Source organism: Pongo pygmaeus, chromosome 16 (assembly GCF_028885625.2).
Source record: "Pongo pygmaeus isolate AG05252 chromosome 16, NHGRI_mPonPyg2-v2.0_pri, whole genome shotgun sequence".
NCBI lineage: Eukaryota > Metazoa > Chordata > Mammalia > Primates > Hominidae > Pongo > Pongo pygmaeus.
Genome location: NC_072389.2, coordinates 64,573,471 through 64,585,867, shown reverse-complemented (window position 1 = coordinate 64,585,867; position 12,397 = coordinate 64,573,471). Strand labels below are relative to the sequence as shown.

The window sequence follows — 12,397 nt, the reverse complement described above, 5'->3', positions numbered from 1 at the left end:
GTGGCTGCACCGTTTTACATTTTATACCACCAGCAGTATTTGAGGCTTCCAATTTATCTAAATCCTTGCCAGCATAAGTTATTTTCTAACCATCCTGGTGAGTGTGGAGTGGTATTTCATGACGGTTTTGATTTGCATTTCCCAGATGGCAAATTATATTGGGGATTTTTTTCATGTGCCTATGAGCCATTTGTATTTCCTCTTTGGAGAAATGTCTGTGAGGCCCTTTGCCATTTTTTAATTGGGTGTTTTGTCTTTTTATCATTGCATTGTAATAACAATTCTTTTACTGTTATTTATTGTAGAATAAATCAGTAGCCATAAGTATTCATTAGGCTGTCTGTTTAGTGTAACACATAAGTTCAAGAATTCTTGATAATTGTGCCACAGGAAGGGCGGAGGTTTAACTTGACTGAATAAATTAACAGTATGAAGACAACTTCAAGAAAATGTTTAACCCACTTAAGACAATAAGCTTAAAATATTTAACCTCAAAAATTTTGTACAATCCATGTATAAATTTAAACTTATTTTTATATATCCCTTAACATGTATTTGGCAGGACCTATACTTAAATTGTTCTTATTTGGTGTTGTTTGTAAAAGGATAAAATGTAGTACCCTTAAAATGTTACATCACTCTAACTTCTCTAATGATTCTGTGGCGTTCCACTGTATTTCTACATCTATTTAATTTCCTTTAAGGAATAGGGAAACAAAAAAGAAGTAAGCCAAATTTAGTGTTTTATTTATTTATTTAGAGACAAGGTCTTGCTCCATTACTCAGGAGTGCAGTGGTGCAATCATAACTCACTGCATCTTTGAACTCCTGGGCTCAAGCCATTCTCTCCCACCTCAGTCTGCAAGTAGCTAGTACTACAGGCATGCGTCACCATGCCCAGATGACTTTTTACTTTTTGTAGAGACAGGGTCTCACTATGTTGCCCCGGCTGCTCTCAAGTGATCCTCCTACCTCAGCCTCCCAAAGTGTTGGGATTATCAGCATGAGCGACCACACCGGGTCAAACTGAGCATTTTAATCAGAAGCAATTACATCTTCCTGATATATTATGCAGGGGCTGGATATAATTTTTTTTTTTAATTCAGATTGTATATAACTGAAGAAGAGGTTAATTACTGTTTTTGGAATCTAGTATTTCTAATAAGACAGTTCTTATTTAGGGCTGTTGTTTCTTCTGCTGTGAGATTAGGACAGCCGACTCACCATTTAGAGGTCTTAAAAAAGGGCTAATCATTTTGTATAATAAAGCCTCAGAAACTCAGTACCCCACATTTGAGTTTCTTAATAACTTTGCAGGTGAGTTAGACTAGGAACAAGGTTTACCCTCTTTGTTCTTTGTTCTCTGAATTAAAGACGTCAGTACACCTATAGTGTAAGCAGGACTATGTGAAAGAAATATTTAGGAAGCTGAGAAAATATATTTGTAGAGCTTTTGCATCACGTAGCACCACCCATTTGCTGACACACAACTGAGATGTTAGTTATGAGACTTCCTTAAACAGATCATTAACACTAGCTCAGAATAGGATTTCTCAACCTCAGACACTGACATTTTAGGCTGGAAGATTCTTTGCTGTGGAGTCTGTCCTGTGTATTGTGGGATGTTTAGCAGCCTTCTTGGCCTCCACCCACTAGATGCCAGTAGTGTGCTTTCCTCTGAGTTGTGACATCCAAAAATGTATCCAGACATTGAATGATGTTCCCCCTACAGGGCAAAGTCAGTTGAGGAACTTTGGCTTAGATAATCATTTTTAAAATGTATTTATTTATTTATTTATTTATTTTAGAGATAAGGTCTCCCTTGGTTGCCCAGGCTGGTCTTGAACTCTTGGGCTTAAGCAGTCCTCCTGCCTTAGCCTCCCAAAGTGCTGGGATTACAGGCATCAGCTACCATGCCCGGCCTCAAAATACCCTTTTTTAATTAAGAGGGGCCAGGCACAGTAGCTCACGCCTATAATCCCAGCACTTTGGGAGGCCAAAGCGGGCATATCACCTGAGGTCAGGAGTTTGAGACCAGCCTGGCCAACATGGTGAAACCTGTCTCTACTAAAGATACAAAAATTAGCCAGGTGCAGTGGCACACATCTGTAATCCCAGCTACTTGGGAGGCCGAGGCAGGAGAATCACTTGAACCAGCGATATGGAGGTTGCAGTGAGCTGGCATGGCACCATTGCACTCCAGCCTGGGCGACAGAGCGAGACTCCATCTCAGAAAAAAATTCCACACAGCAAAGGAAACAATCAACAAGATGAAGAGACAACCCACAAAATGGGAGAAAATCTTTGCAAACCATCCATCTGACAAGGGATTAATAACCAGAATATAGAAGGAGCTCAAACAACTTTGTGGGGAAAAAATCTAATAATCCAAACAAAAAAATGAGCAAAAGATCTCAAGAGACATTTCTAAAAAAAAAAAAAAAAGACATGCTGATGGCAGACAGGCATATGAAAACGTGTTCAATATCATTGATCATCAGAGAAAGGCAAAATAAAACTGCAGTGCGATATCTCACCCCAGTTAAAATGGCTTTTACCCAAAAGACAGGCAATAACAAATGCTGGCGAGAATGTGGAGAAAGGGAACCATCGTACGCTGTTGGTGGGAATGTAAATTAGTGTAACTACTATGGGGAACAGTTTGGAAGTTCCTCCAAAAACTAAAAATAGAGCTACCATATGATCCAGCAAGCCCACTCCTAGGTATGGAGCCAAAAGAAAGGAAATCAGGATATCAAAGAGATATCTTCACTCCTGTGTTTATGGCAGCACTATTCACAATAGCCAAGATTTGGAAGCAGTCTGCATCCATCAACAGACAAATGGATAAAGAAAATGTGATACAGGCTGGGTGCGGTGGCTCACGCCTGTAATCCTAGCACTTTGGGAGGTCAAGGTGGGCAGATCGCTTGAGATCACGAGTTTGAGATCAGCCTGGCCAATATGGTAAAACCCTGTCTCTACTAAAAATACAAAAATTAGCCTAGTGTGGTGGCCCATGCCTGTAATGCCAGCTACTTGGGAGGCTGAGGCGGGAAAATTGGTTGAACTCGGGAGTCAGAGGCTGCAATGAGTGAAGATTGTGCCACTGTACTACATACAACCTAGGCAATGGAGCAAGACCATGTCTCAAAAAAAAAAAAAGAAAATGTGCTACACATACACAGTGGAATACTATTCAGGCATAAAAAATAATTAGATCCAGGCCAGGTGCAGTGGCTCCCACCTGTTATCCCAGCACTTTGGGAGGCCAAGGTGTGTGGATCACTTGAGGTCGGGAGTTTGAGACCAGCCTGGCCAACATGGTGAAACCTCATCTCTACTAAAAATACAAAATTAGCCAGATGTGGTGGTACACACCTGTAATTCCAGCTACTCGGGAGGCTGAGGTGGAAGGATTGCTGGAACCCAAGGCAGAGGTTGCAGTGAGCCAAGATTATGCCACTGCCCTCAAGCCTGGGTGACAGAACGAGAGTCCATCTCAAAAAAAGAATGAGATCCTGTCATTTGCAACAACACAATGGAATTGGAGATCATTATGTTAAGTGAAATAAGCCAGGCACAGAAAGACAAACATCGCATGTTCTCACTTATTTGTGGGAGCTAAAAATTAAAATAATTGAGCTCATCAAGATAGAGAATAAAATGATGATTACCAGAGGGTGGGAAGGGTAGTGGGGGGAGGGGAAGGGAAGTGGAGATGGTTAATGCATACAAAAAAATAGAAAGAATGAATAAGACCCAGTGTTTGCTAGCACAACTGGGTGACTATAGTCAAATATAATTTAATTGTACATTTTAAAACAACTAAAAGAGTATAATTGGATTTCGTATAACACAAAGAATAAATGTTTGAGGAGATGGACACCCCTTTTTCCATGATGTGATTACTACACATTGCATGCCTGTATCAAAACATCTCATGCAATAAGTAAAAAAGAAAAAAAAATCTCATGCAACTCATAAATATATATACCTACTATGTATCCACCAAAAAAAAAAAAAAAAAAAAACTCATCAGTCCAGGTGCAGTGGCTCATGCCTGTAATCCCAGAACACTGGGAGGCTGAGGTAGGAGGATTACTGGAGCCCAGGAGGTCAAGGCTACAGTGAGTTAGCCTGGGTGATAGAGCAAGACCGTGTCTCAAGAAAACAAGAAAAAAAAAAACCTGATCAAACCTTTTTTAATCTGTTCTGGGGTGTTTTGTTTGTTTGTTTTTTGAGAAACCAGTTCTGAAAGACCTCCTTCCTTCTACCTTGTTTTAAAAACCAACAAACCAACCAAACTGACTTCCATAAACAGTGCTGGGAGTGCTGCCATCTCAGGAGAGCAGGAAGTCTATGCACTCTTTTTCCCGTCTAAGGCAGGGGTCCCCAACTCCCGGCAGGGGACCAGTACTGGTCTGTGGCTTGTTAGGAACTAGGCCGTACAGCAGGAGGTGAGCAGTGGGCCAGCGAGCATTACCGCCTGAGCCCCACCTCCTGTCAGATCAGCGGCGGCATTAGATTCTCATAGGAGCACAAACCCTATTGTGAACTGCACGTGCGAGGGATCTAGCTTGTGCGCTCCTTTTGAGAATCTAATGCCTGATGACCTGAGGTGGAACAGTTTCATCCCAAAATCATCCCCACAACCCCATCCATAGAAAAATTATCTTCCATGAATCCTGGTGCCAAAAAGGTTGGCTGGTGTAAGGGATCCTGTAATACGTGCATGAGCTGTGAACTGACTGTTGATTATCTGGATCTGTCTTGAGTGCCATGCTAGCTTCATGATTCCGTGCATGGTACTTTACGCTGTGCCTCACTCTGAGTAGGCATTTTGTTAAATTTGTTATGCCTTTTCTGTTGAGGAACTTTCATTGAAATGCTTGTATCCTTGGATGCCTCCCTTCTTAGCTCTCCTGCTGTAAGCTTTTCCTTTCAGAACAGACAAATAGCCTTGTCTCTATTGTCAAAAAGTAGGCTCTTTTATTGTTGTCATACTTTTCTTGGTTTGAGAATACTGGGTCTGGGCGAGGTGGCTCAACGCCTATAATCGCAGCACTTTGGGAGGCTGCAGCGGGCAGATCACCTCAGATCAGGAGTTCAGGACCAGCCTGACCAAAATGGTGAAACCCCGCCTCTACTAAAAATACAAAAATTAGCCAGGCATGGTGCCGGGTGCCTGTAGTCCCAGCTACTCAGAAGGCTGAGGCAGGAGAATCGCTTGAATCCGGGAGGCGCAGGTTGCAGTGAACCGAGACTGCGCCACTGCACTCCAGCTTGGGCGACAAGAGTGGAACTCCCTCTGAAAAAAAAAAATAATAAAGAATCCTGGGAGGAGAATCAAAGTTTGGAAAGAAATTATTTTTCTATAAAAAGGACATTTTCAGTCCCCCACACTATATTTCAAAACTGTTATTGAAGCAGTCCACTCAAAAGTGGCTTGAAGTCCCAGTATATCAGTGGGCGGGGGTATTTCTCTGGAGAGAGCACAATTTTCCATAAGACGCATGAGTCTGGGATCTTGGTCATGCAGAATTCATCCAGAGTTCACTGCCAACTGTCTCATCCTATGATGCTCTACAAGTAGTTGAACCATCTCATAACTTTATTTTCTCCAAAGGTGAGAGGAAAGGCTTTGTTCATAAAATTGCTTTCTAGGTGTCCACAGAAAGGCTGCCAAATGAGAAACAGAAAGTAAAAGCCTGAAGGGAAAGGATATATTAATACCCAGCACAACTATCCACATCTGCATGTATTATACACCTTCCCTAGAAAGGAAGTTCACAGGCCTAAATAGAGCCATGGTTCACAGACTACCCAGAGCATAGTGTTTGCTTAGGAAATATTCTGTGTGTTTAGTGTGTGTTCATTTCCTCTCTGGAAAATTTTTTATATTTATCAAAACCATCCCTCTTGACTGAATATTGGAGAGCAAAAATCAAAAGATGCCTTAATTCCCCCATGGGTGGCCCCCATGCTCTTGAAGTAAGTCCTGTGCTACTTGAAGGAGTAGTAGGAAGAACCCATTTACACCATCTCTCCACTACAACTTTTATGCCTTCAGAAAGTGTTAAAAAACTGTTAGAAATAGCAGCCATGTTGTGTCTTGGAAAATAAGTTCTCCAGAAAACACCTCTCTGAGCTAGGCAATGTGTGTTTCTTTCTGTGGTTGGCAGAAATAAGCCCAAGTATGGATTCTGATGCTCAGGAGGAAGAATGTGGTAGAAACATAACAGATTTGCAAAGTTTATCTTGTAGCATGATTTACACTTCCTCACAAGCATGCTTCCTCTGACCTTAGCCTCTCAGAATGTGGGGATGATAAAGGAATGCCTCATCAGCAAAGGTGTTCCACTTCATGGGCAAGAGAGAAGAAAGAATAGGAAGCCCAGGAAAGCACAGAGTGGTAGAGAGCATTCTTCTGGCTGCCAGGATGTTTGTGTCCTCCGAGGTCAGAAACATCCTTAATCTCAAGTGCCAGCAGCTGGGAGTCCCTGGGGTCCGAGCTGCATTTCCTCTGAGAAGGAAGCGTGGGATCAGTGATCCAAGAGATAACAAGAGCAGGGAACAGAATTCCAGGCAGAAAGAGGAGCCGGCACAAAGGCCTTGAGAGGAAATATTAGCATATTTGAGTCTTAAACTGAAAATGTGTGATGAAAGGAATGTAAGCTATTATTGCCATCTGTCCAAAATTATCACAGGCACCAATTAGGCAGGGGCACCATTGCCCTGTGCAACCTGTTCTCACGAGTATATCATAGAGAAAGAGAGTGGCCTGGGTACACTTGGTAGGAGAACATGTGTCATTGGTTTATGCCCCGGTCTCCAGTGCGATCCCAAAGGATGGGGTGAGGATGTTTCAGGCTTCATGGAAGCAAAGGAAGCCCCAGGCAATTCCCATGTATTGCCAAGACCCTCACCACTGGAGGCCTTGTCAGGATAAGGGAGAGAAAGTCTCTGCAAGGTTCGTTACCATTAAAAAAAAAGAGAGAGAGAAACGCAGCATTAATTTTGTAGGAAAAAATGTGAATTGCCATAAAGACCCATTTCCAGTTGCACAATAAATATGCTTTAGTTTATAATTTTAGGTTAGAGCAAGCCAAGCAAAACTGTACTCTTAGAAGCTTGTCACCTTGAAAGTCTATAGTCTTTTCCTTCTCACTTCTACCCTCCATGAACTTTCTGCCTCACCCAATTAGATTCCCAGCACCTACTCATTTTCACTAACTCCCCCAATCACATCTAGAAAGGTTCCACTATTAGTCATTTATGTGTAGCTTAATTTGTTTTAATTAACATCATTATACCATATATGAAAGTTATTCATGCTAATGTGTGACTTCCACTAGGCATTTTCATTTTTAAGCTTTTTATCTCTAATTAGGGAATAGGATTTACCTCTCCAGGAAGTTTATGATATTATCAGGCAAGGTGCAGACATTTGAGAGGAGCAGAGAAGGCTCCTAAAATCACCTTAGTCCCAACCAGCTGGCAGGGCCACTCAAGGTTCCCTTCTCCCTTGGCTGTCATAAATCAGTCTAATCCTGATAGTAGTTTCTGGGAACAAAGGAGGACCCTGGTGTCGCTCAAGGCCTGGGGGCCTATTGCCTGGGCCCTGGATGTGCTCTCACGCGGGCCACGCCCTCCAACTTCACACCCACACATACCCATGATGAGTCTATCTGTATTTGACAAACTGTAATGTGCTTGTCTCTCCTTGATTATATCAGCATCTGACATAATAGTAATGTTTCTAACATAGGCATGTATAGTAGACTGGATAATCTTTAAAAGAAATATTTAAATGTGAACTAGTCCATGGCTTTTTTACAGTGCCGTCATGAAACAGACAGAGAGGGACTCAAATCCCATCTCTGACGCTTCATAGCTAAGTAGCCTTGGGCAAGTCATAATTTGCCTCTGTCTCCTACTCTGCAAAATGGAAAACCAACCTGATCAGGTTGCTGTAGGAGTAAGAGGAGATCCTACATCAAAAGCTTCAATCACAGCACCTCATGCAGAGAGAGCACCCATCCGCATTAGCCAGGAATGTTCATTATGACTGCTGTGTGCCAGGCATGGTTTAAGGCCCTGGATGTACAGCAGGAGCCACACGGATGTGGCATCCGGTCTCCTGGAGCTCTCACCTTCATGCAGGAGGCATAAATTAACCAAATAAACATCACTGTGAATATTACTACAAATTAGAGTACATGCTCTGAAGGAAAAATAGTACTTGCTATGAGAGAAACTAACAAGGGAGCAGTTTTTGATTTTTGGTCCAAGAAGGCCTGTCTGGGAGTGTCACTGAAGGTGAGACACCCAAGCGGGAGCCAGCTGAGTGATGAGTTTGGGGAGCAGCACACCAGTAGAGGGAAGAGCAGGGGCATAGGCGCCGAGGAAGGAAAGGGCATGGTGGGCATGAAGAAGAGGCCATTCTCGAAGAAATGCAGCAAGCCAAAGTGAGAGCGAAGAGGCGAGGTTGGAGAACAGCCAAGGACCAGATCCCAAGGGCCTCATGACGAAGATGCACAGAATTTCAAAGGTGAAAGTTGATACACAGTTGTCATAATAGCTGTTTAGCAGGAGCTTTATAAAACTCTTTGCGTTAAGTGTTAAATGCCCTGAAGAAATCAGGGGAGATTATTATTGAGACAAGACCGTCTGATTTTTGCCTAAAGACCACCCCTGGTGGCCTTCCACAATGCTATTTTCAGACAGTGGTAGAAAGAATACGCACGTTTTCACCAGGGTGTTGATGTGGGCATGCTGGGAAAGGGAAGAAGCAGGAGGCAGCTCGGGAACCAGCATCCCAGACTCGGGATTTTTGCAGTCATCGCAGTCCACGCCTGAGCCTTCGAACGCTGGTAAACAGATGATCAGTAACTTTGCAGCACTGGGCACCTTCAGAGCGAAGCTCTTGCTGCCTTGCCCGGGTAGAAAACCAGTGCAGTCCCGCCCAAGTCTGATTCTGTTCTCCCCAATGTCCCCACAGGTATGCTATTCTGACCAAAGCCACCTGGCCTTCTTGGCAAGGAGACGAGAAGCAAGGCGTCCTGCACCTCCTGCAGTCAGTCAACATGGACAGTGACCAGTTCCAGCTGGGGAGGAGTAAAGTGTTCATCAAAGCCCCCGAGTCTGTGAGTGCTTAGCTGGCTCTCCATTGTCTTCCCTCCCTCGGGGCCCCCGCCAGCCCTGCTCCATCCCTCAGCTGGCTTCTTTTTCTCATTCTTCGCTTCATGCCATCAATGTTGTCTCCTCAAAGAAGCCATCCCTCCCTTCCTGGTCTAAGTGGGTCCTTCCCTAAACACCTGCTCTCCATAGCCCATCACTGCCCGGTTCATTTCCTGCAGAGCACTGAGCAGGTACAAAAAGGGGCATCAGAGAGTGGCTCCTTCCTCACTGACTGTCTCGCTCCTCTCTAGCTGCTACACTCCTTAAGGGCAGGGACTCTTTGTTCCATATGTCTTTATATACCCAAAGCCTCACACAGAAAATGCTCAATAGTTACTTAGTCTCTAAGAGTGTCTAAGCTAAAGAGGGACTTCAGTGTCCCACCCATGGTTAGTTGACACCAAGTCAGTTACACATAGGCTCAGGATTCCTCCTGGAAGGTGCAGCAGAGTGCCGGGTGGGAATTCCCAGGATTGTACCTAGAAGGCCGTGGGGGAGCCTAGAAAGGACTGTGAGGGGGAAAATAGGTGGGAGGAGAAATCTCTGGTTTATAGAACACAATACTTACCAGTAAGGCATTCATAATACACATTTACAATTCACAAACAGTCTGCTACAGCTTCATTTAGAGACACTTTTCTTTCCTGATGAGAGTGTGGTCAGTGAGCCCCATGAATGTCCACAGGAAGTTCTGTTCAGTTCTTCTGCCCAGTTTGCTCCAGGGCTGTGGAATAAAGACATTCATTCCTTTTTAAGCTGGAGAAACTGCTGGAACTGAGGCTCAGCATCATCGTTTCTCGAGGCTCCCTTAACCATCACAGGACCCGTTTCAAGAGTCAGTGATGAACTTGGCAGAAATCAGTCATCAGACCAAGGGGAAATCATATGGGAACTCACAGTAAAAAGGGAAGCATTTGACTTCAGGCAGATCCCAGTCTTGCCATTAGTTTTCTTCTCCTCTAAGGTGGGCCCCATAGCCACTGTTTCTACCTGCCTCGTGGGATCAGCCTGAGACTCAGGAATGATAATGGCTATAACTGAATGGCTCTGTGAGACATCAAGATTATTAAATAAATAAGCGGCACACAGAGATGGAACCCATTTATGACACGTTTGTGGTAGCATTTTTCTACTTTGAGTTATTTGTAGCTTCACAAGAATTTTCATTTCCAAATATAAAGTGAAAATGTTGTGTCATTCGCCATTAAGCAACCCACAGAACAGTTCCTGTTCTTTCTAAAATGGGATGGAGTGATTTATCGGTATAATGCAGAACTCCTTGTTTCATACACGCTGTTACTTTTCAACTTGTGAGATTTTCATATATAATTAAAACAGCCTCAATATTTGTAATACTTTTTTTTCTGATTCAGTTGCATTGGAGGGGGTTATATTCAAAATCAAGATTTATTTTTGGCTGTCCTTTTCCTTGCCTTACACTCAATTGTGTTGTTACCGTTACTTGACTCTCCTTCCCCCCATCTTTGACACATGCACTCACACACGCACACCATCACCTGCGCTCTCTCCCCTGCCCCAAACGCATACATCCCCATCTAGCCCTGACATGCAAATACTTTCACAAAAGTTGGTTTTTAAAATCTGGCTGGGCACAGTGGCTCATGCCTGTAATCTCAACACTTTGGGAGGCTGAGTTGGGAAGATGCCTTGAGGCCAGGAGTTCAAGACTGGGCAAGTCAGTTAGACCTCATCTCTACAAAAAAATTTAAAATTAGCTGGGTGTGGTGGTACACGCCTGCTGTCCTAGCTACTCAGGAGGCTGAGGTCGGAGGATCACTTGAGCCCAGGAGTTCAAGGTTACAGTGAGCTATGATTGTACCACTGCAGTCCAGCCTGGGCAACAGATCAAGAAAGACCCTTTCTCTTAAAAAAAAAAAAAAAAGGAAAAAGAAAACCTACCATGTGGTTTTACCTTAATAGTAAATGTTCTGAATATACAAAATTACCTATTTGCTTTAAGAACCCACATCATAGCCGCGCGTGGTGGCTCACGCCTGTAATACGAACACTTTGGGAGGCTGAGGCCGGCAGATCACGAGGTCAGGAAATCAAGACCATCCTGGCTAACATGGCGAAACCCCATCTCTACTAAAAATACAAAAAAAATTAGCCGGGCGTGATGGCGGGCACCTGTAGTCCCAGCTACTCGGGAGGCTGAGGCAGGAGAATGGCGTGAACCCGGGAGGCAGAGCTTGCAGTGGGCCGAGATAGCGCCACTGCACTCCAGCCTGGGTGACAGAGCGAGACTCTGCCTCGGAAAAAAAAAAAAACAACAAAAAAAACCCATATCAGACACCATAGGGTTTGTTTTTGTTTTATGTTACATGTATCCCATGTCTTTTGGCTTTTCTCATTTAAGGTTGTTTTGTGTGTTTCTCTGTTGTTGTTTGGTTTGGTTTGGTTTGGTTTTTATTCTCTCCTTATCTGTGTTGTCAAGGTTTTTTCTTGAACCTCCCTAATTTCTAACCCCCCTGGGCTTTTAAAAAGAAATCTAAAATCCAGCGAATCTTTGAGATAGTCTCTAGGAAGTTGGGAATCCTTTGCCTCTTCATCCTTTCTCTGAGTCACAAGTGTATTTTCTGTGATACGCCCAAAATAGTTCTGGGAAAGAAGAAGGAAACAAGACTTACTCAGAAACCCAATACACAAGAAATATCAATGGATATTCTTACAACAGGCAACTGCAGGGCTCAGATTTTAAACATTCTGTCCAGTTGCTAATCCGTGCATTCCACTTGGGGTTTAGAAATCTGTCCTTATGCCTATTGTTTACGGCACTGAAGCCAGGGGAATTACATGGTACCTCCCCTGGTGTTTGGAGTTTGGGATGTTGTTTCTGCACAGATGGAGCTGTGAGAAGGAGAGAAGTTGAGTGGCAGGAGAGGATAGGTCTGGCTCCCAAGCATGCACCCGGATAAACAGAGACAACAAATCAAGCCCAGCTGCCTTCAAACCATATTGGCTTGTTTACTTCTGGAACATTTTTGCAATGACTGTTCATCATCTTTACTTTGGATTTTTATTGGTTGATTTTATTTTTTCCTAGAGAGTCATGTAAGCCACTCTCAAGGTAGATGAGAAGGTTTCCTACCATTTTACAAGTGGATCAAATGCAGATTTACAGAGAAAGCTTTGCATATCTAAATGAGGAGGAGCCTGGCAGAGCCTGAAAGACCTAGGTTCACTTTCTAGC

The 12,397-nt window shown here is 43.5% G+C and overlaps 1 protein-coding gene across 1 annotated transcript in view; it reads left to right on the top strand.

Annotated features, from left to right (window-relative positions):
* MYO1E (myosin IE) overlaps positions 1-12,397 on the top strand; it is a 238,128-nt gene that overhangs the window by 184,743 nt on the left and 40,988 nt on the right. Inside the window, exon 19 of the mRNA XM_054451269.2 lies at positions 9,005-9,149. Within this exon, the coding sequence (XP_054307244.1) occupies positions 9,005-9,149 (145 nt within the window). The remainder of the gene's footprint in view (positions 1-9,004; positions 9,150-12,397) is intronic.